The sequence below is a fragment of the Brassica napus genome, chromosome C8 (assembly GCF_020379485.1).
Source record: "Brassica napus cultivar Da-Ae chromosome C8, Da-Ae, whole genome shotgun sequence".
NCBI lineage: Eukaryota > Viridiplantae > Streptophyta > Magnoliopsida > Brassicales > Brassicaceae > Brassica > Brassica napus.
Genome location: NC_063451.1, coordinates 48256964 through 48284626, shown reverse-complemented (window position 1 = coordinate 48284626; position 27663 = coordinate 48256964). Strand labels below are relative to the sequence as shown.

Here is a 27663-nt window from a genome sequence, read left to right as displayed (position 1 = left end):
AAAACAAAATTAAAAAGTAAACCTTCGTCTTTTAAACCATCATTACTTCTGTATATTATTTCTTTAAACCACCAATATGTATGAAACTACAAAAAATCATAAATACAAAACTAAAATAGAAATAAAGTAAATACGTTTTTAAAATAAACTTTAAGGTTGATAATAACTTTAAAAATTTAAAAGAGAAGTTAATTGAGATAATAATAATATTTCTTTTGTTTAGTCGATAAATATATACAGACTTATCTTAATATTTTAATTTATTTCTTTATAAAAGAAAATTAGGTGATGATCACACTACAAGAAAAGAAAATGTGTCCATAACAACGAAGATATTTCGTCGTAAATTTACATGGTGTTTACAACGCAGTTACGAGGAATCCAACTTTCGTCGTAAACGCCAGGTAAATTTACGACGAACAGTGTTCGTCGTAAAATCCATGTAAGTTTACGACGAATGTACGTGGAATGAGAAATACGTCGTAATCATTACATCGACATTACAATGAAACATGTTACCGTTATATTTAGGTGAAAACGTGTATTCAATGTGCTTTAACTTACCTCATTTCGTCGTAAAGTCGTTGTAAATATTATGTTAAAACCATGTAAAATCCATGTAAAATATTCCTTGTAAAATCGTTGTTATATTTCAACTACCCAACTCGAAAATTTCTCTATATATATGTCATTTCTCACAACTCTCTTCCTCACAAAACACAAACGGAAAAAAAAATCTGAAAAAATCAGAAAAAAAAAATTTCAGAAAAAAATCTAAGAAAAAAATGGCCGGTGGCGGTAGTATTTACGAGTTACGGAGTTGGATGTATTTGCACAAAGATTCCGACGGGAGGGTGACGAACGCATTTCTGAGCGGGCTAGAGACATTCATGCACCAGGCGGGCTGTACACCGATCACACAGGAAAGCGGTAAGATGTTCTGCCCCTCTCGAAGCAAGAATTCAAAATTTGCACGTAGTGAAACTGTATGGAAGCATTTAGTAAACAGAAGATTTACACCACAGTACTACATTTGGTATCAACATGGAGATGGTTATGGGGGAAATGAAGCTAGTAGTAGTAATAATAATTTTGAGGATGGTCATCATAGTGAAGAACCGAATCATTTGCATAATGAATATAATTATCATCAAGATCAGGAGCAGATGGTAGATCATGATAGGGTTCAAGATATGATTAGTGATGCATTTTTAGAAACAACTACAACAATAGCTGATGAAACTGGAAATGTAGAAGAACCTAATTTGGATGCAAAAAGGTTTTATGAAATGCTAGATGCTGCAAATCAACCAATCTACACTGGTTGTAGAGAAGGTCTCTCGAAATTGTCTCTAGCAGCTAGGATGATGAATATTAAAACGAATCATAATTTACCCGAGAATTGCATGGATGCATGAGCGGAGTTGTTTAAAGAGTATTTGCCAGAAGACAACGTGTCTGTTGAATCTTATTATGAGATTCAGAAATTGGTTTATAGTCTTGGGTTGCCTTCGGAGATGATTGATGTTTGCATCGACAACTGCATGATCTACTGGAAAGAATATGACAAGTTAGAAGAGTGTCGATTCTGCAAAAAATCACATTCAAACCGCAAGGCCGTGGGAGGAATAGGGTACCGTACCAAAGGATGTGGTGCCTACCAATTACAGACCGATTGAAAAGATTATATCAATTTGGAATGTCTATCTTGGGTTATGCACCGATGAATTTAGTCCATTTGGTATGTCTGGTAGACAATATTCGTTGTGGCCAGTCATTCTTACGCCGTACAATTTACCGCCGGATATGTGCATGGAACAAGAATTTCTATTTTTGACCATATTAATCCCTGGGCCGAAGAATCCAAAACGGTCTCTTGATGTTTTTCTTCAACCGTTGATAGAAGAGCTAAAGCAATTGTGGTCAGAAGGGGTGAGGACGTACGATTGTTCCTTGAAAAACAATTTTACGATGCGAGTAGTTCTGCTGTGGACGATAAGTGATTTCCCTACTTATGGGATGTTGTCTGGCTGGACAACACATGGAAGATTATCTTGTCCATATTGTCTTGGAACGACGGATGCTTTTCAACTGAAGAATGGTAGGAAGAGTTGTTGGTTTGATTGTCATCGTCGCTTTCTTCCACTTGCCCATCCGTACAGAAGAAATAAGACATTGTTTCGGCACAAAAAAATTGTCAGAGACGGTCTTCCTCCATATCTCACCGGCCAGCAGATCGAAGCAGACATTGATTATTACGGAGCTCAGGAAACAGTTAAGGTTGGAGGTAATTGGCATGTTCCTGGAAATATGCATGATGGGTATGGTGTCTCTCACAATTGGCATAAGAAGAGTATATTTTGGGAGCTACCCTATTGGAAGGATCTTCTCTTACGCCACAATCTGGATGTCATGCATATTGAGAAGAACTTTTTTGAGAATATCATGAATACATTACTTAACGTTCCTGGGAAGACAAAAAATAACAAAAAGTCAAAGATGGATTTACCTGATATTTGCTCAAGAAGTGAGTTACATATCAAGAGCAATGGAAACGTTCATGTTCTCATCTTCAGGTTGTCATCAGAACCCAAAACAACCTTATTTGACTGGGTTGCATCAGAAGTTAAGTTTCCTGATGGTTATGTTTCAAATCTGTCAAGATGTGTTGAACGAGGTCAAAAGTTCTCCGAAATGAAGAGTCATGATTGTCATGTGTTTATGCAACGGCTACTTCCATTTGCTTTTGCCGAGCTCCTTCCAGCAAATGTCCATGAAGCACTTGCGGGTAATTATAATTTTATAATATATATACATATGTTATGAAATGTTATTAATTTGATTACTTTTGCAATATACAGCCATCGAAGCATTTTTCAGAGATCTTAGCACACGTACGTTCAAGGAAGAAGTCATCGAACAACTTCATCAGAACATTCCGATCATATTTTGCAACCTGGAGAAGATATTTCCCCCTTCATTTTTTGACGTCATGGAGCATCTAGTTGTCCACCTACCGTATGAAGCATTGCTTCGTGGACCTGTTCACAACGGATGGATGTATCCATATGAGCGACAGATGAAACATTTGAAGGGGAAAGCAAGAAATCTTGCAAAGGTGGAAGGTTCAATAGTTGCGGGGAGTTTGACAGCCGAAACATCTAACTTCACATCATACTACTTTGCTCCAACTGTTCGTACGAGAAAAAAAGTTCCTAGAAGATATGATGATGGTGGAGTATCGACATCATATCCAATTGATAGTGTTCCTGATATTTTATGTGAAATTGGACGGTTTGGTGGTAAAATGAAAGAAGTATGGTGGTCATGTGAAGAGGATAAACATAGTGCCCACACTTATATTCTGCTCAACTGCGAGGATGCAGTGACCCGTTACTTTGAAAGGTAAATATTTTTGTGAATGTTAATTATATGAATTGAAGTTAATTATGTATGACTTGATTTGCAGCATGTTTGTATCTCAAGTTGAAGAAGCAATACCAGGAATATCTGCAACTGATGTGGACACACGTAAAGATAAGCACTTTGTCAAGTGGTTAAAATCACAGGTACGTAATATATCTCATACATTGATTAATTAAGTAAGTGTTTTGATACTTCAATATTAATTAAGAATATCTGCTTTTTGCAGGTTGATTATGACGATCCTTATTATCCCGTATGGTTTCACGAATTGGTTCAAGGTCCAATTGCAAAGGTCACCACATCACCTATGTATTTCACACGAGGATTTACCTTTCACACATACGAGTATGGGAGACATCGGGCAACGAGTAACTACAGAATATGTGTAAAAGGTGAAACAGACTTTTACGGGATCTTGCAGGAGATTATTGAAGTGGAATTTCCGGGGTTATTGAAGCTAAAATGCGTCCTCTTCAAATGTGAATGGTTCGATCCTGTTGTGAACCGAGGGATTCGGTATAACAAATTTGGTGTTGTGGATGTCAATTTTGGGAGAAGATACAACAAATTTGAGCCTTTCATTTTAGCTTCACAAGCCGAGCAAGTTAGCTTCCTTCCTTATCCTCGGCTTCGAACTTCCAGGATAAACTGGTTAGCTGCTATCAAAATTACACCTCGTGGACGCATTGTCACTGGAGAAGAACCGCCCTTGCAAGAAGAAGACGCTATCAATGAAGTTGAGGTACCAGAACAACCAACTGATGAAATCCTTTTGATCGACCCGCAAAACTTTCAATATGAAGATATTCCCGAAGATGCGACAGATGAAGCACGTGAAGACGAATTCGAGAGAAGCGACGATGATGATTGTAATGATAGTGATGAGAACGAAAACGATTTAGAGTAACAAATATTGTATTTCTCTATTGTAACGTATGTTTAAAGAAATATTGTTTTTTTACCATCTTAATGTATGTGTAACAAATGTTGTTTTATATAATATGTATTTTTTTAGTTTTTAAAAAATTATTTGGAGTTTTAGGGTTTTAGAGTTTAAGTTGGAGAAAGAGAAAGAAGTAGTAGAGAAGAAGATATGATGTTAGATGATATGTGACTTTGAGGTTTAGGGATTTCATTCTCGGTGTTTAGAGTTAAGCGTTGTAAAATCGTCGTAAATGGGCTATTCCACGTAATTTCGTCGTAAATGGAAAAACGCGGGCCTGGTAACTTCGTCGTAAATGGAAAAACACGGGCCTGGTAACTTCGTCGTAAACGGACGTTTCGACGTAATTTCGTCGTAAACCGAAAAACGCGGGCCTGGTAACTTCGTCGTAAATGGAAAAACACGGGCCTGGTAACTTCGTCGTAATTTTACGTCGCGTTTACGACGAAAGGTTTTCTATATATTGAGTCATCAGAGATAAAATAGTTTTTATCATAAAAATAGTATGCAAGGAGAAAAATAATCAAACTAATGTTCATTAAAAAATTAGTACAGATAGATCTCTAAGATTAAATTGTTAAGAATTGGGGTTTAGATTTTCTAGGTGAAATTTATGATTTATGGTTTAGGATCAAAGATTTAAGGTTTAGGAAAATTTAAAATAACATATAGGATATATTATGGTCTAGGATATAAGATTTAAGGTTTAAGGTATAAATTTATAATAATAATATCTTATAATATTTTAATTATATTTAATGTATTCTTCATTAAAAATAGCTTTGTTTTTTTTTCTTCTACCTAATGATGATATTTTGTGACAAAATATTATTTTATGTTTTTAAGAGAATTTCCCAATCATATATTTATGGTACCATCATTTTTTTCATGACAGCGTAATTGTTTATATTTATTTTAACTATTTTCTAATTTAATTTTGACATTAACTTGGATATTTTTTAACATATTGTTCTCAGATGAATTCAACCTGGGGAATATAAATTAAACATGTTGAAACCATAAGAGCGTTGACACGTATATAAAACATCATATAATGTCAACTTCACGCGCTTTCCGTTCGGGCTCCAGGACCTTCCTCGCCAGTTTCGGTTGGACGCGGAGGGATAGTCGGACTAAGTGAGAGGTCCGGATACCTGGATTATTAAAAAAAAAAAAAAAACATGTTTACATTTCCATTTGTATAGTTTCTTTACGATGAAGCCGTGTGTGATGTTGAGGATGATGGTGACCAAGGAGTCATATCCATAGGATAACTCCCCAACACCCGCAAGAACGACGTGAACTCCTGAACCTCCGAGAGCGCGTTCTGAGCGCGCGTCTCCGCCATCGAAGCCTCGAAGTCAACGTAAAACATATACTCGAAATGCTTCGCCGTCCCTACGTTCACATCATCAACAAGCCTGATGGGACGGTTGTGATTCGGCCTAGATTCAATCTTCGTCAAGCTGATGTCCCTAAACGCGAGAGCAGAAAGTACCTTGAACAGCACGCTAGTGCCTTTCTCATGCGCGAAGACGATGCTCGTTTTAAACGGCCGATCAGTTCTCGGTACGATTGGCTCACGCGCCAGCATAACAAAGCGCGTCACGTTACTCGCGTCGTCTTGTATCCCGTCTTCCAAAATCTCCAGCCCGTAAATCTCGGCGGCGCGTGCGCTCGCTATCGCCGCCGTGTCGTGGAGATTATTGGCGGCGATGAGCTCAGCGGCTCCCGCGGTGTCGTCGACGGCCTCGCGAGAGACGTTGAGACCGAGCTTTGTGAGTGTGCGCTCGCACTGAGCGAGACCTTGAGGGTGTGAGATCACGCGCGTGAGGAGCTCCTTGCTTACGCCGGGAAGAGCTAAGAGACAGTGGTGAACAGGGAGATGGACTTCTCCGACGATGTGAAGACGGTGGCGGAGGAGAAGATCGTAGTTACGGTGGATAGAACCGCCGAGAGAGTTCTCAACCGGTAGAACAGCGCGGTCAGCGGTCCAGAGCTCTACCGCTTGAAACGCAACTTCAAACTGGTCGCAAGGGATAGCTTCGCAGTTATGGTAAGCCTTACCTGCGGCTGCCTCGGAGTAAGCTCCGGGAACGCCTTGATACGCGACGCGTAGGTTAGATCCGTGCATGGGAGTCGGGGAGAGATCATTGACGGTAAGAGGCTTCTGATGATGTGGGACACGTGCAGTGCTGTTATGACCGTTCACATGATCAACTCCGACAGAAACTGGAGGCATTGGTAAGGTTTCGGACTGCTCTTGAGACACAACCTTGCTTGTAACAATAGCACATGAGCGACTAGTTCCGCAGGAGTCAGTTCCCTGCGCATTTGGAACAGATGTATAGGATCGTACCAACTGCGCTGCAGCTTTCATGTTTTGGCAATGGTGTCTGAAAATTTTGAAACTTCAAGACAAGGAAATAGCAAAGTTGAGAAAGCAAGATACAATGTCGCTTGAGTAGTTCGCTTGTTTGGTCAATTCTCTACCTAATGCTACCACCTCCACCAACTCCACACTTGACTTTTGGCATTAGGTTTTGTTATTTTATTGAGTTTATAAGGCATATGTTTCTGTCCAACTTCAATCAACAGAACTAACTCAATAACCAATTCTCTCTATATCTAACTGATTGAAGCTCTCTCTAATACATTCACAAATCTAGTTTGGGCCAAGCTTATAAACCAAGAGCCTGATGAAACTTAACCAAAACCGCATCAAATCAAACCCCTATGGGTCGTAATCGTTCTGATGATGTGTTCTTACGGTAACATTAATTTTGTTTGATACATTGAGACGAATGTGATTAATGGTTTCATGAGGAGATGACACACACAGAAAATAGATACGTTTGATTCATACAAAGAAAAAGTGCAATTAAATAAGATTGAAAGCATGTGATATGTAATGAAAAGATAGACAACAATAATATATAGGAAGATTCTCTATTGAGGAATATCGTACAATAATGAAGTGAAGCACACCAATTTTCTCTTCTAATACAGACAAATACCGTGAGAGAAACAGAAAATTCACGTGCTTCACAAAATTCCAAGAGATAATCACACCCTTGTTAACTAATAAATATGATATAACATGCATTGTCCTACTTAAACACACCAAATACATAAAACCAATATCTCAAATTTTCAAGTATTAGATAGACAACGGGTTCTATGTAAGACTCTTCGTAAATATATCCCAAGAAAAATATCTAAATGTTAAAATGTTGCTTCATTTTCTTTGGTAAATTGCTACATTTTTAAATATCGAGGCCAAGTCTAACAAAGAATTTCTCCCTTTTCAAGATAGAAATTCTTTGGTAGACTTGAGATGTTTTGTGGTGCATAGTTTTGAAGCAACATTAGAAAATTCAGATCTTACCGATAGATCGATGATTCCCACAGTCCCCCGGTGTGTGTGTATCTAACATGGCTATCACTCTGTAGTGACACATTCCACATCCTCTTCAAATCCATCAAAAGAAAGAGACGGGTGAGGAGAATGTCCATGTCCAAATGACTTGATGTGGTCCTTAAGAGACCTCTTGTGCTTAAAATCTGATCCACATGTACAATACCAAAGCTTTCCACAGTTCTTTTCATGAGTCCTCCAATCGCCTTTAACGGCCAATGCTTTGCCACATTTACCACAAGAGAAAGGCTTGGAGCCATGCTTACGTTTGTAATGTGTCTGAAGTGTACGGAAGTCCTTCAAGGGCTTGGCACGAGGATGGTTGATGTTGTTCTTGCATCCTTCCGCGCAGCAATAACATGGCAGCCTCAGGATAGCCGCAGGTTGAGTTGTACCCTTCAAAGAGTCAGCTCCTTTTCTGAACTCTGATCCATGTCCCCACATATGCATCTGTGTTGTTTATATAAACTCATTAGAACCTAAGCAGTGATGTGGATCACTTCTTCACTTATGTTTATATATGTGAGAGAGGTTTGAGTATTTCGAATTCAATTGATATTCACCAATCTAGAAATATATTCTATGTATACAAGTTACATGAAGACCCATTCAAAATATTTAAAGTGAGATAATTCTAAGTAAATTATAAATATAAACGAATGATGCTTAATTAGATGATTATTAGGTTAAGTAATCGATTGCATGTATCCAGAGTAAAAGTAGTGTATGCTCATTGTTTTGTTTTTCTTGATAAACTAGTATGATCATTGTTTGTCTTTATCTTCTCCCTTTTTTGGTTTGTTGCTAAATTACTTTACCAAATCCCACTCCGTGATTAATCTTTTGCTTTCTGGCTTTTCAGCAAAAAAGGCAAGACAAACAATGAAAAAAGTCAAAAAGATTTTCGAAGATGTCTCAACTAATCCAGAAGGGCCGAAAGCGGTTTTATTCAATCTATTTCAATGCCACAAGGGCCGAAAGCGGTTTTATTTGCTCAACATCAAGAAGCTGCCCGAAAAGATGTCGAGCGTGCTTTTGGAGTCTTGCAAGCTCGATTTGGCATTGTTAAAAACCTCGCGCTTTTTTGGGATAAAGCAAAAATTGGGAAGATTATGAGAGCATGTATCATACTCCATAATATGATAATCGAGGACGAACGAGCTGGATATGCTCACTTTAATGTTTCAGAGTTCGAACACGGAGAAGAGACCGGAAGTTCACATGTCGATCTCGATTATTCTACGGATATGCCTACAAATATCGCCAATATGAGGGGTGTTCGAACTAGAATTCGTGATAGACAAATGCATCAACAACTCAAACATGATTTGGTTGAACATTTATGGAGTAAATTTGGACGTGGTGAAGACAACAACTGAATTCAGAATGTTTCTTTCAAATTATTCTCGTTTATTATAGTAATCCTTGTTTTTTTTAAATTCAAAATCTACATTTAAATTGTCCTTTTTTATTATGTTTTATTTAATAAATAAATTTTATTTTTAAAAAAAAATTAAGAACCCCTAATTAAGAAACTACCATTGGAGGACACATTTCTGATTGTTTCTTAACTCAAGTTCTTAGGTGAAAAAAAGTACAATTAATTAATAAAAAAAAGCATTAAGAACCCCTTTTGGGGTAATAGGGTTAATGTTGCTCTTATATACCCAACTATCCTTCTTTTTGTTGATTTGGGATTTGTATATCTACTACGATGATTCACCAACCGAGATTAATTACCGTAATAATTAAGCCATTAAATTTCAAAATCTTTTATTTTAAACTAAAAACTTTCCTTGCAAAATTATGCATGTTATGATGTTTATTTCAGTACTCCTAACTCCTAAGTATGAAATCAAAGTTTAGTCTATTCTGTTATTTTAACTCAAAAATAGATATTATGTATTAAATCTTTTCTCCTAAGGAAATCTAACCTTAAATGAAATACATATGATTATTAGAATGGACAAAGGCAAAGGTAAAGTTGATATAGTGATAATATTTCCTTCTTTGTTAATATAACATCTAGTGATAATGTATTGATTACATTATAAAGCAAGATTTCGACCCATAGAAGCACGCTGGTATGTGAATTAGTGGATATGTGTGAAACTATATACTATTATAGAGATGATAAGAGAGAAGTCGTACCTGCATGTTATTGTACCTAGTGAAGGTTTTGCTGCAAATAGAGCAAGCAAATTGCATTGGACCGACATGAATCTGAGCCGGACTTGGTATCCAAAACCTCTTCCCACAGACTCCCATATCAGAATCAATCATCTCCTGTTGAAACTTCGTCGTTCTCCTTTTCTTCATCATCACCCCGCCATCTTCTATCATCTCTCTCTTGATGGATTTTTCCTGATGATGATCAGAAGTTGTATCAGAGTCATCCTCCTCCGAGCTACCACGGTGGTAGGTAGGCAATCCTATTCGGAGGGTAACTACATCATCATCCATCTCTTCTTTGATATCATCAGATGCTTGACTTTCATCTTCCATGAGCTTGTTCAGAAGAGGCAAGCATTGAATAGTGCTTGTGCTGAGTGGCGCTTGTGGTTGGTATAAGAATAGAGATCGTTCCAACTTCATCTGACTTTGGTGATATGATCTTGATACAACATCTTGTGTCTTCATACGGAATAATACAGAAGGAGAAGAAGAATTTGAAGATGCTCTAAGCCATGCAAGGAAGCTTGAGGACTCAAAACCTAAGCCTCTCTCATCAAGATTCATCTCTCTCTCTCGCTCTCGACGAAAATGTGTTAGATTAGTAGTAGAGGTTATTTATTCAACCTTCCTGATGTGTATTGGTTCTTGTTTTTTTCTTCCTACCCCAACACGTATAGGTAAACATGAGAATGTTCGCACGTGTCTGCGTACGCGTTTACATAAGGGGAAGAGAGTGTAATTTTCTTCATATCAATGTGGTGGGTCTTTACTTGATATAGTGAAAAGGAGAGACGCACAAGCACAAGGCTTTTTCAAGGAAAGAGAATCCTAAGAAGACTCGTAGATATTCATTGAACCATTTTTTTTCTTCGTTAACCTCTTTTCCTTTCCCATTATTAGTGACTATGTAACACCTTATACCAACAAATACGATATCATTTTTCATTATTCTATAGTCATAATTATCTTTCAAGTGCAAATAGACCGGCGAAGACAAAACTCATCATCATCATATCAAAACAACAATTTCAACATCATTTTAGCCGTCTTTTAAGGGACAAATGATAAAAGCATATTACTATAAAATCACGCGTTCGCTTTTATTGACGTTTGATGATTCAAGTAGCATATCACACGATGATGTAATATTATAATGCATGAGTTTGATTAATTCCCCTTTTCATACGCAAGAATTTTCTAGGACTCAACTCCATGGTTGCTTAATTAACAGATGAAACTAACCTAACGGCGAAATACAGTTGGAACTAATTGATACTACATCTGTTTCTTCAAGATCAGTGTTATTTTATTTTTTCTTTTGTTATACAAAAATGTTACTTTAAATTTCAATATCAATTGATACATGTTTTAAACGTAATATTAATTATAATATGCGTTGGATTTATGTCAAATATTATTCGTCAAATAGATGTAATAACATAAATAATGCATTTCAATAATTTTTAGTTTGTATGAAAATGTCAATTACGATAACCTTAATATTTTATTTTATTTTATCGTGAATGGTAAATAAATAATAAAAATGTTTTCAACAAAAACCAAAGATTTTTCATGTATATATCATTCCTTTACTTCGACTACAGCCCTGTTCGTTTCATTCTCGCGGCGGTTGCGACCAGCGACTGAAATTTCTTCATTGTTTTTATCTTTAATGGTTGCTCGGAGGGAGGAGGAGAGACGCAGCGATCAAAAACTACACGGATTCGGTAAATTCCGTTGACGCCAAAAATAACAGCGACCAATTACCTTCATTATCTCTCCTCTGCGTCTTTCCTCTGCGTCTCTCCTCTGCGTTTAAAAACTGATTCAGTTCAATTTTCTTCCTTCTTTCTCTTTAGAATTGACGTCGCAGCCGTTGGTGGCGCGTTAATGAAAAGAACAGGGCTTACATATATTTCCATATAAAAGAGAGATGTTTTTTTTATTTCCTTATAAGCACTATAAATTTGAATCTACCGTAACGCCCAAATTCATTCTGGACACTTTTTCTATGAGAAAGACTAAGCACAACAATCAAATGAACTACTAAGAGCATCAACATCGCAGATCCTTAACTGGGTTTGTTAAAAAAGGTAATGCTGGAGTTCCACAAAACAGTTAAAACCGATCACAAAAGTCGCCAAAGAAGGATCCACTTTCTACTGTTTCTTATACTGTTTGCGGATTCCACTGACACGTAGCGGTCCGCGATTAGTTCTTTTTTTAATTTTTTTTTTAAATCAGAGAAAACAAAATAAAAAATATTTTTTTTATAAGAAACCCAAAAAACGGTTTACTGATAATCATGGCCTAATATAGTATTTGGAAAGATTCAAGGTGGTAAAGGGTTTAGAAGTTTGAAAGATTTGGAAGAGAATGAAGTAGTAGTGGGGTTTGACCTATAAGCAAAAGATTATAGTATAATAAGATACATTGAAAAAAGAAGAAAGGGAGGACGATGTTCACCGCATAAAATGCCATTTTAGTCAGTACCTGAAGGAATAAAATATAAGTAAAACAGTAATCATGAATTCGAAACGACAAGCTTATTCAATGTATCATATATGTGTCTATAATTCGCGGGAAAATGTACGCATGCGCCATGGTCGACGGTGGTTCTTAGGGTGAGGCTTTTAGCGGAATATAAGAATTCGTCTCTTAATTTTTAACTAAAAAGCTAAGAACCGGTTCTTAGATTAGAGTTTTAAGAGACGATTCTTAACTTTTTTAGTTAAAAGTTAAGAGACGGATTCTTATATTCCGATAAGAACCTCACTCTAATAACTCCCAATAATCATGTTCTCTGAGTTTATCTTTTTGTGAACCGTATTTCAATCGCTAATCAACCATTCAAATAAGACGGTTCACGTGTGAGCACTGTAGAATTATATTTTGTATTTTATGTCTTTCATATGGTTATTAGGCCTAGATTGAGCTTTCATTATAATGTTATCGTTTAGGCTTATTTAGTTTCATCTATTGATTGTACTTGGCTTCTTTCATAACAAACCATTGGACTGTGATCAATTTAAAGAGTGATAATTTTCCACCTTTCTCATCTTCTTCCTCCGTTTTTGCTTACATGATAATGATAGGGCCACAAAGAAGTGCCTGGCCCATCTTAGGCCCGGTGGTCTCATGTATGGGTCTTATCAAGTGCTTTTTATCGTTTTGGATTTCGCCCCTTAAGTGCAACATTTTCTTTTGCTAAACGTTCAAGTACAACAAAAAATACCAGTGAAATTAACACAAAGGAACTCGACCATTTAGTCATAAAGATTCCAATTTCAACTCAGAAATTGGAGAACTGGTTGCGTGATGACTGAACCATCTGCAGATCCGTGGTCGTTTGGCAAGATGTTTCATCATTTATCAGCGTCCTATTCACATTAATTATATCCAAAATTACATTACAAATTGATAAATATATACGTAAAAATGAATTATATAAAAATGTGTCTTACTCTAGTGGTCGTGACAGCCAAAGAGAGCTAAGAGCTCTGAGCCGTCCGTAATACTCCCCGATTACTAGAAAACACCGTGCAGCTTGACGAACGGTCAAGACCCGCCTCAGCTGGTGAACGGTTTGCTGCCTTAAGTTATCAGCCTTCATTTAAATTAACAATAGAAACTCAGTTATCAATTACAGCTTATTTAATTAAACCTAGCTGATTCTTTTTATAGGATTATAAAGAAGATTATAATGGCAGACCTACTACTTCGGCGTGCAAATGTGTATTACTTTTGGTCAAAATCTATTTATACACCAGAAATATAATATAATAACAACTGCTTACCATTTTTTATCCTTGTCCTTATTTCAGACATTAGGATAGTGTGCATTTGTTAATATAGGACGAGATTGAAAATGATGTACATTTGTTACTATTTTGTTACTATATGATACTTCCGGTGAAAACAATATAATTCAATTTGATCCTAGTGTCTGAAAACAAGAAAAACATTTTATATGTTTTTTACCAAAAAAACACATTTTATATGTATTTTATTTTGTTCAAAACAAAAAAAATTGAAAAGGAGAATACTTTTAACATATTCTCTTTGTTTGCTTCAGCTAACTAGTATATATAAACAAGTCGGTGAAAGAAATTTTGCTCTCGGAGAATAATTATAGTTAAAACCATAGAACATAGATTATTATATGAGAGAAGAAAAATAGCGGCAAGAAAATGGAATTGAGCATAATCTAGAAATAGACCATTCATGAAAGCAACATTTGATCAAATTCTGGTTTAATAAGACATTTATTTTTTCTATATATAATAAAAGGTTTTAGTTAAACATCAATACAAAAACGTAAACATGTTTTTACACTTTTAACTTTTTAAAAAATGTTTCGTAAAACAAATAAACATTGTTATGATTTAGAGTGCAAATATAAACACATATGAAAGTTAAATAAAGAAAAGGTTAGAAGATGGAACCTGGCGGATAAAGCCCTCGAGGTTAGAGACCTTGCCGAGAGCGACGGCCATCTGTTGCATACCATCGATGACTTGAGAGGCAGCGAGGGTATCGATGAGAGATTGCTGAAGTTGTTCAAGGCCTTGCGAGAGAGCCTCCTCTGCTTGTTGCGATGAGTGTTGTAGGCTATATATTCCCATGAGCTGTTGCTCCGTCAATAAATCCATTTGCGACACCAGTATCTTACAAAACCCCATCAATTTTCTCTTTTAGTTTGACTTATAACTAATGATCAGTATACTTTCTCTAGTTAAAATTTAACTATCACGTTTCTATCTTCCAACAGTTTTTTGTTCTGCTAACGCACACGGAGAACAATACTAATTATACATTTCATGATCAGAGCCAAAATCCGGACGAAACATTCGGTCTCCAAAATTTTAAAAGTTATTATACATATAGATCGTATGACTTTCGAATTATCAAAATGCCTTTTATTAAAATTTACGTAAAACTGTTTATCGCCCCTTAAATCTCAACCATGTTATGCTTTATGAAATGATGACTAACCTTGATAAAGTCTGACGGACGGAAACCAGCCATCCAAATAAAACAGCGTTCGGCAGGGGACATCCATGTTCCGATGATGAGGTGAAAAACGTCGGCTTTCGCGGCCACTGCTTTCAATCTAAATACCTCATCGAAGTGAGCGATGTAACCGTCAACGATCAACCTTAAATCATTGTCAGATAAGTGAGCCTGAAGACCGGTCCGGATCTCCGACATATGCCGGTTCTCGTCCTCTAGCCATCTCCCATATTCCATGTCAAACATTGCAGCTCCTACGTACGTACGTACATTTCAACATTATGTTAATAAGTAACTAATCATATATATATATAGTTGTTGGGTCCAACCCAGTATTTCAATAAAATAATACTGAAAATGGAGTTTTAGGTTTCGGTACCGGAAGTGATGTTAGGTCCGTGTGGACCGCAGCCACCCATAAACACCCCCTATATCAAGAAAAGTCATATAAATTAATCAGCACAATAAGATTATAAGACTAAATAGTTTAATTATTAAGTGACCCAACCTGAGAACGAGCTCGCTGAAGTTCTTGCTCTAACTGGGAAAGTTTTATCCTACTTGATTCTAGCTGCTGCACATAAGCCTGCTCGCAAACCACATATACATTTGTTATTTACGTTTATCATTATATATGACCTATATTTATAAATATTAATCATTAATTTATCTCTAGATAAATCAAAGTTTCCTCCATGCATAGCAATTATATATACGTTCATAATTGAATGATAGAAGACTGGTAAATGGTAGATATAGGAAATAAATGCTACTATATAATACGTTTCACAGAACAGTGCGATTTACCAGTGTAATAGTAATAGCATTGTAAATACGTGTAAGATATACTTTTTAACATTAAAACAATATTATTTGAAAATAGTTTAGGAAATAGGATTTATAAATAGTTAAACTAATGATAATGATTTGACGTGAAAAGATAGGGGTTATAATAGTTACCTTTTTCCTAAGACGGCTTTTGCGAGCAGCTTCTCTATTTTGGGCCAAACGTCTCAATGTCTGAAATAATTCAATTTTAAGCACGTTTTTAAACAGGAGGCTAACTGCCTAATTCGGGGGGAAATATGAACCCAAGATTTATAAAATGTCATTAAAAAGTATATATATGTCTCCTCGGGGGAGACGAGTAAATGCAATGAAATAATGATGATAAACGTTAAAGTACCTTGGCATCAAGAAGTTTGCCTGAAGTTGTAGCCTTCCTCTGCAATGTCAGAGAACAAAGATGAAAATAGAAACAAATTCAGTGGGAAAATAAAACACAGAAATGAATTGTGTAAGTTAAGTTGAGTCATGTAATAAATATTTATATATAGCTAAAAAGGAGCATTAGTTCATGAAATAATTTAGAAAACATGTGTTAAATTTATATATAACTAGTTACATTATTGTCACGATAATAGATGTAAAAAGAAAATGAAAAGAGAGGATATTGTTTAATCATACATAAAGGAAAATTAAAAGAACATAATTCTGAGGAAGATTCTGCTTTATTTCACTTTGGGGGTTTTTTTAGGGAAAATTGTCAAAACAGAACAAAAATTCAGCATGGTTGTCCCTTTGGTATAAAACTAATTTTGTCCATTTTGTCTTCTTTTTACCCTTTCACTTTCCGAAATTTAATGAAATAAATAGTTTTATGAATCACAAAAATTATTAAAAATATAAATAATTAATAAAACACCGATATACACAAACACGTATATATTTTTGGTTGAAAAACTTGATAAATAAATTTTTAAATTTTGTTCTACTAAAAGTAGAATTCGTATTCTACGGAAAATGGGTTAGTAGAAAACGAATTCCAGAATAAATAAGTCCATCTACTTTCTTAAGAACGAAAAATCTACTTTTAATTAAAATTCTAAATATGGAGAATGCGAATTCTACTAATTGTAAAGATATCTACTTTTCTCTCAAATGCAATTTCTACTTTTATGAAGTATTCTAAAATTTCGGGAATGCGAAATCTAAATACAACACGTACTTCTACATGAAGTAGAAATTGCATTCAAGATTTTTGTCATCATTCTACTCATTGTAGAAGGTGCCTTCTACGGATAAGCTCGAAAATTAAGGAAGTTTTTTTTAAGAAAATATTCTAATAATATTCTAACTTCTTAAAACGTGTTTTGATCGATTTTCTTTGCCAAATTATCAAAAAAAAAAACGATTTTCCCTTTTCTTCTTCTTCAATCTATGATTTCTCCATAGTTTGTCTTGTGATTTTCACACTCTTTTTCTATGATGCATATCTATACAACATGTGGTGTTTGGGAATTTGTTGCAACCACGAGATGAGTTTTTTCGGCTGATAACAAAGGGGTAGGCTACTGTCATTGGAATCAAGTTCTATATTAGAAGATTTTAAAAGAATGGTTGTGGAGGATTTTGATATGGAAGAATATTAGGGTTAGTAGGAATATTTAGTTCCGTACTTCAATGTCTTTTGTTCCATTTTTTAATTGTTTTTACATTTCTTTTGTCTTTCTAAAACATTTTATTTTTATCTTTTTTCATTAAACTTTTAAAAATGGTTTTAATATATGTTTAATTTGATTAATGAAAGGTTAGTTTTGGCGTTATGAAAAATATTATACTATAGGAACAACTTAGTGATGCTATTATATTAAGGAGACAACCATCCTAAATTTTTGTTCCGTTTTGGCAATTTTCCCTTTTTTTTATAACAATTTGTCTTTTTTTTCAACGGATTGAGAGAGGTCAAAAAATCTGAATCTCCTCTGATCCGTTTCCTTTTTGGGATCTGTGTATGGTTTTTGTTTTATTCTAAGATTTGATAGGACAGATACAAATATGAAATTCATGTGCATGCATATTTACATAAAAGCATGCATGTTAGTATGTTACATGACTCCACATGCATATCTCTTTCCTAAATTTTTAAAAACTGATGTTGATGATTACCTTATCCTCAGAAGCTTTTGGAGGAGCTAGAGTTCGAGAAGTAGAGGGAAGTCCAGATGCTGAGGTTGAGTTTGCCATGTTGTTATTATGATTATGCTGAAGCATGAGATGATGATTCTGTTTGCTACTCATCGGAGACTCCGGCAGTTGACTTTCTGCTTTGCCGGAAAAATTCGCCGATCCTGAATCGCTGCTTTCTCCTCCTGACTTTGAACTTTCCTGCAATACCAGTACATATTCAACATGGACGTACTTATGATCGTATAGTAAATTCGATATAATAAAAAGTCAGAAAAGGGATGATTAATACTAAGGAGGATTTAACCTTAAGGGTATAAAAATTGACAAATGGGTGTTATTCAAATTGATTCTAGTGTATAAAGTCAGAAAAGGAACAAGTAACTAATTTAAATAATCGCTTTCAGTTTTGAGGGAAAACAGGCCAAAATGATATTCTGTAAGAGAGAAGAAGAAAGCTTAAAGATATAGAGTGTAAAATGTAAACTTTTAAATATGACAAGTATTTATTTTTATTTTGAAATGCCGAAAAGGGAGAAAAAACCAGAGGAAAGGGTCAAAGAAGAAGAAAGTGTACAGTCGGAAGACTTTTGTGAGTTCTGATTGGCCATGAAGGGAATATCTCCAGAGTCGTAGCTCCTCCTCCGGCAAATAAACCTGCAAATTTAAGTACAAAAAAATAAATCAATAAATAAACCTGCAAATTTACCATCATTACATCTACATATGCTCATGATAATAAATGATTTTAATTATGTGCATGTGTGCGTTTGCTCTAACCTAGTTTAAAATTAATCACATCATTTATCACGTGGATATATACTTAACATGACACACTTACTTTGTCAAAAAAAAATCATGACACACTTGCCCAATCTAATTATGAATACTTGTCATTATATAGAAAGACATATTGTGTGTATTTCATATATGGAGGAGGTTAGAGAGTTGGTAAATGAATTTTATTTTATTTTATTCAAAAAAGGAAAAACGAGAAAACAAATGAATAAACAAGTCACACCATATCATGGCTCTCTTTTTTTTTGATCAAAATCATGCCTCTCTTTTGCCTCCGTATGGAGTATTACCAAACACCAAAACCTATCTAAAGACTTGTTCAGACTCGCAACTTTGTCATTTTTCTTCCAAATTCATTTTTTTATTTTAGCTTAGAAAACTTCATTGGAGTTTGTTAAGGAACGCTCACGTCATGCAGGGATTGAGAGAGGGCTTACGTGGCTTAGCTTCGTGGCTCCTAGAGTTAACACCTTGCAGAACCATTGCTTCTTCTAGCCCTCCGTAATCGAAGCAGGAGGATCCATCTTGGTTACTGTTTCATAATTCATTATTTAATCAATACTACAAAAAGAATATTCATGTGTTGTGTTACAACTAAAATTATACGAACTAACATTATTATTATTTTTGGTTAAAGAGAGCAGGAAGAACAAATAAATTAATACAACCCTACCTAGACGATCGTATATGATAAAATGTGTACACCAGAATTACAATTACTACACTTATAACCTATTTCGGATGTTTTAGCAAAAAAAAAACTAATTCGGATGTTATAATACAATATTTTCCGTTTACCCATTTTGATCTACGTTAACCATTTATTATTTTATAAATTACACTGTATATGTTATTATTAAGAAAACGAAATTTGAGGGTAGTCAAATAAAACCCTTAGAAAGGTCTGGAGCTAATTATAAGATTGAATATAATTAAGAAAAGATGAGTTAATTTTTTGTATATTAGTGTGAAGAAGAAAAGAAAAGTTTTGTGATATATGAAAACAAAAGAGTCAGGGAAGATTTTGTTACATGAATCCAGGAGGTGGAGGATTGTTGCTGAGGCCATGAAGAAGTGAATAAGAAAGATGATGATTATCATTATGGTTTGTGGCTTCGCTGATTACTCTATGGTTATCCATCTCCCTGATTGATGATATCTTCCTCTTTCTTGATCTTCTCTTCTACTTATGTCTTCTTCTTAATCCTCTCTTGTCTGTAAAACATTAGTTGGTCTTGAAAAAGAGATGAAAGAAAGAACGAAAGGAAATAAGATTCACTAATAGAAACTTTGAGTTAAGAAGACTGAGAGAGTTAGATTAAAAAAAATTTAGAGAAATTGCAAGCGTTAATCTTGATCAACTTGAAGTGAAAAAATGATTGGAATCTCCAAAAGAAAAGCAAGTTGATGATGAACATGAAACTAAGATATTGTGTTTAATTTATTACCTTTCTGTGCAGTTTTTCTTTTCTATTTGCTTTGGGGCTGTTTGAGAAGAAAGAGGAGAGAGAAAATAGGATGCGAACTTTCTCTTCAAAATCTTTTTTTTTTTGCTGAACAGAAAAACAAAGAGGGATGCTAACTTTCTCTTCAAAATCTTTTTTTTTTGCTGAACAGAAAAACAAAGTAGGATGCGAACTTTCTCTTAAAAATTAATTAGTATTTGTATAGTCTATATCCCCTATATATTATTTGACAAACATTTTTTAATTTGTAACATTTGTATCAATGCTGATGTGTAAACACCATATCACTTCTCAGCTCAAATATTTAATGCTTCTTTGGTTACTAGAAAAATTGCAAGAGTATGCAATTCATTAATGTTTTGGTCCGACGTACATTAAATTACTGTTTTACAAAATCATTATTTATTTACAAATGTGTCTACATAATTTTAAAATAACAAACTTTCGATAGGATTCTCCTCCCATGTTGTGAACGGTTTATTAAAAACATTTACACATGATGAAATAAAGAATGCATAATCACTTGATGGTCGAGTGTTGTCTCACGAGGATGAGATGGGTAGACACCTTCAAAGAGAAAACAATTCGATCAAACAAAGATGACATATTGCTTATGTTCAATACCAAAATAAAACATTGATCCACGATGATACATAACAAAATATATTACTTATGGAACCTTTTATTAAAATTACTTTTCAAAGTTATATGAGTGCAAACGCATTACAAAAGTTGATTTAAAAAAAAAATTCAAATTTAAGAAAACCAGGTTTAATTTGTTAAGCCTGAACCAATATTCTCTTGACAAAGTTAAATTTCAATTGACCTTCATAAAACGTTGCAAACTTGCAATGATAAAAAAAAATCTTTGAGTTGCTATACAAGCTGGTTTCTTTCTCTATGAGTATCTTTAAGCTTTTATTGGTTTTTCCAATCATATATTCATAACTTTGCAAGCAAGCATATAACGATATGACGAAATAATTTATAACACCATACAATTGGATTATGAAAGAAATATTTTATTAGCATAATATGAATTTTCAAAAATTTATAACACAAAAGTTTTGATATATATTCACCCCGCGCAAGAGCCCGGGTCCCAATCTAGTAGTAGTATTATTACTCTTTCTGTCTCTCTCTACTTGTATGTGGAAAAAAACTTTGTGATTCACCAGTCTCTCCTTTTCGCTACTTTTTTTCTATCTAGTTCCACGAAATCATTTTTTTATAAAACTTTAGTAAACACAAATTTGTACTTACTAAACTTAAAGAACCAAACATATTATAAAAGATTAAAGAAATATCGACAATAATATTTCATGGTAAATCACTCGAAGATCTCGTCCTTACAGACTTTGACTCCAGGCTATATACTCCCTCCGTTTCATATTAAACATCGTTTTAGAAAAAAAATTTCGTTACAAAATAAGTGTCGCTTTCGATTTTCAATGCAAAATTTATTTTCAATGCAAAATTTATTAATTTTATGCAAAATTTATTAATTTTATGCAAAATTTATTAATTTTATGCAAAATTTATTAATTTTATGCAAAATTTATTAATTTTATGCAAAATTTATTAATTTTATGTAAAATTTATTTTTCTATTGGTTGAAATATGGTTAGATGTATAGGTAATAGTGTTTTTTTATAGGAAATGTACAAATTAATTATTTTCTTAATCCGTGTGCCGAAATCTAAAACTACACTTATAATCAAAGAGAGGGAGTATTTGTTTTGGGTGTCTAGCTACTTTTTCTGAATAATATTTGGGTTTGAAAAAATTGGACAAACGAATTTGAAAAAAGAATCTTGACCAACTATATAGCTGTCAAGAGTCAAAGCTAGTAAGTTGCGATGTTTGGTTAGAAATCCGATCTATACATACCCATATATACAGATGAACTTTATATTATATAACTTTTAATAGACGAAAACAGATAATATAAGAGTGATAAGAGCTTTAACCTTGTTAGGGGAAAGGAGCTTTATCCTCTCTTTTTTTAATCAACTAGGAGCTTTATCCTTGTTAAAGAAAAAAAAGAGCTTTATCTAGTGCAGAAGATAAAAGAAGATTGGATGCAAGATTAAATAGACCGAACATATCGAGGTAGTTTATTTAGAAAAATATCGAGGTTGAATAAAAGGGATCGAGAAGAAAATTAAATGAGAATTTGTATTTTAGTAACTAAAATAAAATAGAACTAGCAGAAAAAGAGGAGGAACCCACTAGAATCACTGACTTCCTACTCCACAATCTCTCTTTCTCTTTGTAACCGCTTGTTTGTGCTTATTGGCTCCTTTTCATCAAATCTCTTTTTGGGCTTATTCAACTACACAATTTTTATAATCTATCATCTTCTATGTTATTCATATTCACTTAGATGCATCTTTATACTGTTATATATAACTACGTTTTCTGTGTATAAAAAGTAGGGTACATTTGTAAAATCAGAAGTTTCTTATATCTTCCTAGCAGCATGTTCCACGAAGTTTGTCTTTACAAAGTAGCTAAGTGAAAAATTCTCGCATAATATTATAGCATGAAAAATAAACTTAGTAAAAAAACATAGTTTGTATTTTGGAATATGATATATAATTTCAGTCTAGTATACATATATACTCCGCTTCCAGTGATTAAATAAATACAACTCCCCCAGCTAGATTATCTAATTTATTTTATTCGGATGATGATGATGTTGATATTGGATTAGAATGCATACAATGGGAGATCTTATAACGTTAAAATGTTCTTATATTTAGTAATAGCGAATATCTTTGGAACATGTACACATGAACAGAAATACAATGTAACATTGTGTGACAAGGAATGTTTGTTTATATGCATATTAAAATAACATAATTTAGTGAGTTTCTATCGAAAGAACATTTAGCTCTTTTTGCTAAAATATGTCTTTTGGGATCCCGAAGGGGATAACAATAGTATGAATTATATGACTACAATTCGTCTTCAGTACATATATAGTCTTTCTTGTTTTGATAGCAGAGATTGATAATATATATGACAGATTTTCTCAAAATGTAATTCTCACTTTTTTAATATATAGCGTTGCATTCAATTATCAAAATTGGATATCAATGGAACTAGAACAGCTTCCTCTAATCGGTTAACCTACCATAGTTAACTAGAATAAACTATTTCCGTTCTACCAGTTCAGCCAAAATATCCATTACATTATTTTGAAAAATATGTAGACGACCAATAAGATAAATAAACGGCCTTTTTGCATATTAATCGTAAAATAAATGTTAAGAAAATGTCAATTATTATAAACATCTCAATCAAGTGTTATTTAATTGGATTTGTTTGGTATTATCCTTAATTTTGTTGGTGGGTCAACATCCACTCCCTGTCATCACCTAAATCTCAATGCCACATTTTAGATTCCTTTCCTCTATTAGAAATTGTTAAATGTCTCCTTTGATTCTTATCTACCTAATGTAGTCAACGAGCTTGCAAATCTGAAGTTGTCATTGCTTTCTTCTTTAGTTTATGTCATTATGAATCCCTCAAGTTGAGAGTCTTTAAATGATTTTCTTTAGTGACGGCTTTTTAATTGCTCTTTCTTTTTGTAGATGTATATTTCACAGTTTAAGTTTACATGAATTCAATATCGGTTTCTCCAATGAAATAGTAGATTATCAAACTCAGCACAATATCACAATCTTATTTGGATAATGGACATTAGAATTCTTTGCGTATACATTTGGTGATTGACAACAGTTCCTTTCCCAGACAGTACAATAATAGAAAAACTAGATTATCATTTAATAATTGTTTCAATATACGGTACTAAGTCAATCAATCACATTTAAGTTTAACAAAGCTATTTCTATTCTATTGTTTTAGTAATCATTTTTAAAAGTGTCAAAGTGACATTAAACTATAAATTACTCAAAACAGTTGAATTAAACCTGATCTGGCTCGGCCCAACTCTGATCTAATACCAGTAAACTAGTGTTTATAGGCCTTGATATTAACAAGGAGTTATAACCTACTTTCTGGTTACTATTTGTTTGGTTTAGTTTAGGCCCAATACTCGCTCTCTGTGCTGCAATGGTACAAAGCTAGAAAACCAGAGCTACAAACTCGATAGAGAAACCGGTAAAAATACCTTGTGATGATGAAGTTGGTGGTAGTATTATGGTGGCAACGTTCATTTGATCTTTTTGAATTGGACCTCATAGAGAGATATAAAACCATATTGTCAATTTAAAAAGATAAATTAGAGAGATAATTATTATGGTAAAAATTCCTCACTTTTTTTATTGATACACAATCAACAACACACAGAGAAAGAGACAGATATTCTAATATTTAGTATTTGGAAGAGTAAAACCCACGCTAATTGTTATTAGTTTTTAATTATTACCGAGAGACAGATGTTATAGACTTTAATCTTTTAGCAAAAAAAAAAAAGATGTTATAGACTTTTTTTTTTTTTGCAACTAAAAAAAAAAAAAAAAAAAAAAAAACCTTCCCAAATTAACGTGTAGACTTTGAAATCAAATTAACGTAGTGATTCCCACGTTCCACCATCCTCCTAACCTTTTTCTTCATCACCACTCAATATCTGCAACATTCTTTGTAATGTACATGTAACTTCCCAACTTAAATATTTTTCTTATGTAACCAACTTCATTGCCGACCAATATTCCTTAGTCGCAAAACCTCTTTTCTTTATGTTCATCACATTGTCCGAAACGTATTGTTTTCTTTAGGAAAGAGCAGGAAGACTCGACCGTGTGAGAAGAGATAGAGAGAGTGAGAAGACGCCGCAAGCCCCAGCATTGGTGGTTTGGCGGTGGTCGAGTCGTCCTGGAGCTGTCTCGTTGTTTCTCGACGGCGGAGAAGGAAGAAAACGAGCGGCTAACCATGGACATTGGTGGTCCAACCAATATCCAACACGTGGCTCACGTGACCTTTGATCGCTTCAACGGTTTCCTTGGCCTGCCTTCTGAGTTCGAGCCTGATGTCCCCCAAAAAGCACCCAGTGCAAGGTTGAGATGACTTGGCTAGCTTTCTTGGTAGAGATATTAAATTTTGAATATAAATATTTTATGATTAAATATTTTTTATAATTTATAACAAATCAAAATTCTATAAACGCAAATAATTTCTACGAAATCTACAATTTAAAAGTGAATTTTAAAAATGTATTTTTTAAAACATTTGTTTCTCTAAATTATGGATCATTTTGTAACTGAGGGAATATATAATACTTCAATAAGCCAACCTGTTACATGTCATGTTATTTGTGTGGCAGTGCATCAGTGTTTGGGGTTTCGACAGAGTCAATGCAATTATCATATGACTCGAGAGGGAACTGTGTTCCCGTGATACTCCTACTATTACAGAGTAGGCTATATGATCAAGGAGGCTTGCAGGTGAGTGAATGAAACATAATCAGTCCCGTTTTTAATTCCGAAGTTGATGAGAATTGTATGCGTCTCAGATAGAAGGAATATTCAGAATAACAGGAGAGAACAGTGAGGAAGAGTATGTAAGGGAGCAGCTAAATAAAGGGTTGATACCTGATGGGATCGATGTCCATTGTCTAGCTGGACTTATCAAGGTTCCTTCTTCAAAAAACTCTTCTTCTTTACCCTTATGCCACTTGAATTTGATAATGTGTGTTTGTTCAGGCTTGGTTCAGAGAGCTACCGAGAGGGGTACTGGATCCTCTACCAGCGGGGCAAGTGATGCAGTGCGAGTCAGACGATGATTTTGTCAAGGTTGTGAGGCTCTTGCCTCAGACAGAAGCTTCTCTTCTCAATTGGGCAATCAATCTCATGGCTGATGTAGTTCAGTTTGAGCATGTTAACAAGATGAACTCTCGTAACCTTGCTTTAGTCTTTGCCCCTAACATGTCTAAGGTCAGTTTTTTTTATTGAAGTGATTTTTGATCAATACTAAAAATGCACTAATGATACGCCTCTGTTATAAGTCCTATTGTTGAGATATCTTGAAATGAATTTTTGGGGTTAAATAAGTGTTTCCATATTGTGAAATGTGTTAGCTCTGTTTTGGATTTTCTGTGTAGATGGCAGATCCATTGACTGCATTGATGTATGCGGTTCAAGTGATGAAGTTGCTAAAGAGCCTCACAGAGAAAACCCTAGGAGAAAGGGAAGCCACGTCTACCCATGTTGATACAAGGTGCAGCAATGAAGCTGAAGAAGGTGAGAAAGAAGAAGAAGAAGAAGAAGAGGAGGAGATGGTGTGTACATAACTGAGGAAGAAGCGTCAGTGATAATAAAAGTGGTTGTTGATGAACACAAGGCATGATGCATGAAGATTTGCGTTTGAGGGTTTTAATACTTCTGATTCAAAGGGAGTTGATGGAGTTGTGCAGCCACTCATTTGCAAACCGAACCCCATATACAAGTGTAACTGATGTTCTTTATCTTCTTCATTTCTTTGTCTTTACAAGTGTTTTTTATCTTTCTTTAGTATATTGTGTGTCTTGGCTGCTTTTTAAAATATATTTGTGTATGTAACTTCTAGGTAATGTATGTAGTTTGTTGTTGAATGATGATATGATATGAGTCTACTAATTCTATGGGATGATAAGCAAAATGTACATGCCTTTCTACTCAAACCAAATTCCTAGCCTGTCCATCGGCAACAAACCTACTATTGTTATCCATGTGTCGAACCAAAAAAGATGTAATTCGTATCTTAGAGCATGATTATCGCCCAAAACGTTTTTTGGGTTCTTAAATTTTTTTTTTCTGGTTTTTCTTTTTTTTTAAAAAAAAATTTTAAAATGAATTAATCGCGGGCCGCCACGTGTCGTGAGACCCGCAAACAGTGCAAAAGACGCAGTGCAAACGTTCCTTATTTTGAGACATTTTGGCAACATAATTGAGAAAAGGTGATGTGGCCCACTAGTAAGAATCCTCATCCCACCACCGATAATAATGTTGCTCTTAGTTTCCTTGGTATCTAAACAAATACAAAGATGAGTCACTTGACGAATAAAAGAGTACCCTTAGTTCTTGGCGGTTATTTAACCTTGACAGAAAGGTCGATATAGCGAGTAAACATCCAAGAAGCCAAGAAAACTTATGGTTCCAAAGAACCAAGAAGAGAGTGTAACATATCCCAAGTAGAAGCTCAACTGCAGAAACCAGATAATGTCAGACCTCAGATAGAACAATATTCCATACCCGTACATGAACAATATCTCATTTCATCAAACCAAAATCCAAATGTAGTTAATGGAGATAAGAATATTGAAATATTTTAGTGTAAGAGTTATATATATATATATATATATATATATAAACATATATATGTGTGTGTGTGTATGTAGTTAGTTAGATTTTAATCAAACATTTTAATTTAGTTTATTGTATTTAATAAATTTGAATGTGTTTTTTATAACATCTTCGCTTATTGATTTCAAATCAATGTAACGGATTACATGA

General features: G+C 34.3%; 4 protein-coding genes across 5 annotated transcripts; 1 reads left to right on the top strand and 3 right to left on the bottom strand.

Moving 5' to 3' along the window:
• Nucleotides 1-5289: 5289 nt before the first annotated feature.
• LOC106374925 (arogenate dehydratase/prephenate dehydratase 6, chloroplastic) lies at nt 5290-7069 on the bottom strand. Its single transcript, XM_013814850.3, has one exon. The coding sequence runs from the start codon at nt 6747-6749 to the stop codon at nt 5580-5582; it is 1170 nt and encodes a 389-aa protein (XP_013670304.2). The 5' UTR covers nt 6750-7069; the 3' UTR covers nt 5290-5579.
• Nucleotides 7070-7276: 207 nt separating this feature from the next.
• On the bottom strand, nt 7277-10694 carry LOC106377039 (zinc finger protein WIP3). Its single transcript, XM_013817194.3, has 2 exons — nt 9939-10694; nt 7277-8237 (listed from the first exon to the last, which is right to left on the bottom strand). The coding sequence occupies exons 1-2, from the start codon at nt 10524-10526 to the stop codon at nt 7812-7814; spliced, it is 1014 nt and encodes a 337-aa protein (XP_013672648.2). The 5' UTR covers nt 10527-10694; the 3' UTR covers nt 7277-7811.
• A 2453-nt stretch (nt 10695-13147) lies between these two features.
• On the bottom strand, nt 13148-20350 carry LOC106377038 (transcription factor TGA9). Of its 2 annotated transcripts, XM_013817193.3 has the most exons (13): nt 20189-20350; nt 19772-19955; nt 19178-19272; nt 18520-18599; nt 17925-18143; nt 16162-16200; nt 15936-15995; nt 15484-15561; nt 15355-15403; nt 14958-15229; nt 14408-14629; nt 13427-13569; nt 13148-13342 (listed from the first exon to the last, which is right to left on the bottom strand). In XM_013817193.3, the coding sequence occupies exons 2-13, from the start codon at nt 19879-19881 to the stop codon at nt 13255-13257; spliced, it is 1455 nt and encodes a 484-aa protein (XP_013672647.2). In that variant the 5' UTR covers nt 19882-19955; nt 20189-20350; the 3' UTR covers nt 13148-13254. The 2 variants fall into 2 exon arrangements, with proteins under 2 accessions (XP_013672647.2, XP_022563490.2); XM_022707769.2 differs by lacking the exons at nt 18520-18599; nt 19178-19272; nt 19772-19955; nt 20189-20350 and adding an exon at nt 18250-18411.
• Nucleotides 20351-24708: 4358 nt separating this feature from the next.
• LOC106374924 (rho GTPase-activating protein 5) lies at nt 24709-26968 on the top strand. Its single transcript, XM_013814849.3, has 5 exons — nt 24709-25230; nt 25497-25617; nt 25686-25805; nt 25876-26106; nt 26274-26968. The coding sequence occupies exons 1-5, from the start codon at nt 25106-25108 to the stop codon at nt 26460-26462; spliced, it is 786 nt and encodes a 261-aa protein (XP_013670303.1). The 5' UTR covers nt 24709-25105; the 3' UTR covers nt 26463-26968.
• Nucleotides 26969-27663: the final 695 nt, after the last annotated feature.

What these genes read in the sequence shown, in the direction of transcription:
- LOC106374925 (XM_013814850.3), bottom strand. Translation starts at nt 6,749, where the DNA reads ATGAAAGCTGCAGCGCAGTTGGTACGATCCTATACATCTGTTCCAAAT.
- LOC106377039 (XM_013817194.3), bottom strand. Translation starts at nt 10,526, where the DNA reads ATGAATCTTGATGAGAGAGGCTTAGGTTTTGAGTCCTCAAGCTTCCTT. An exon ending in CTAGGTACAATAACATGCAG is followed by an intron (nt 8,238 to 9,938) that starts GTACGACTTCTC and finishes TAAACAACACAG; the next exon opens with ATGCATATGTGGGGACATGG.
- LOC106377038 (XM_013817193.3), bottom strand. Translation starts at nt 19,881, where the DNA reads ATGGATAACCATAGAGTAATCAGCGAAGCCACAAACCATAATGATAAT. An exon ending in GAGCCACGAAGCTAAGCCAC is followed by an intron (nt 18,600 to 19,177) that starts GTAAGCCCTCTC and finishes TTAAATTTGCAG; the next exon opens with GTTTATTTGCCGGAGGAGGA. An exon ending in TTCAGCGAGCTCGTTCTCAG is followed by an intron (nt 15,404 to 15,483) that starts GTTGGGTCACTT and finishes TTCTTGATATAG; the next exon opens with GGGGTGTTTATGGGTGGCTG.
- LOC106374924 (XM_013814849.3), top strand. Translation starts at nt 25,106, where the DNA reads ATGGACATTGGTGGTCCAACCAATATCCAACACGTGGCTCACGTGACC. An exon ending in GTCTAGCTGGACTTATCAAG is followed by an intron (nt 25,806 to 25,875) that starts GTTCCTTCTTCA and finishes GTGTTTGTTCAG; the next exon opens with GCTTGGTTCAGAGAGCTACC. An exon ending in TTGCCCCTAACATGTCTAAG is followed by an intron (nt 26,107 to 26,273) that starts GTCAGTTTTTTT and finishes TTTTCTGTGTAG; the next exon opens with ATGGCAGATCCATTGACTGC.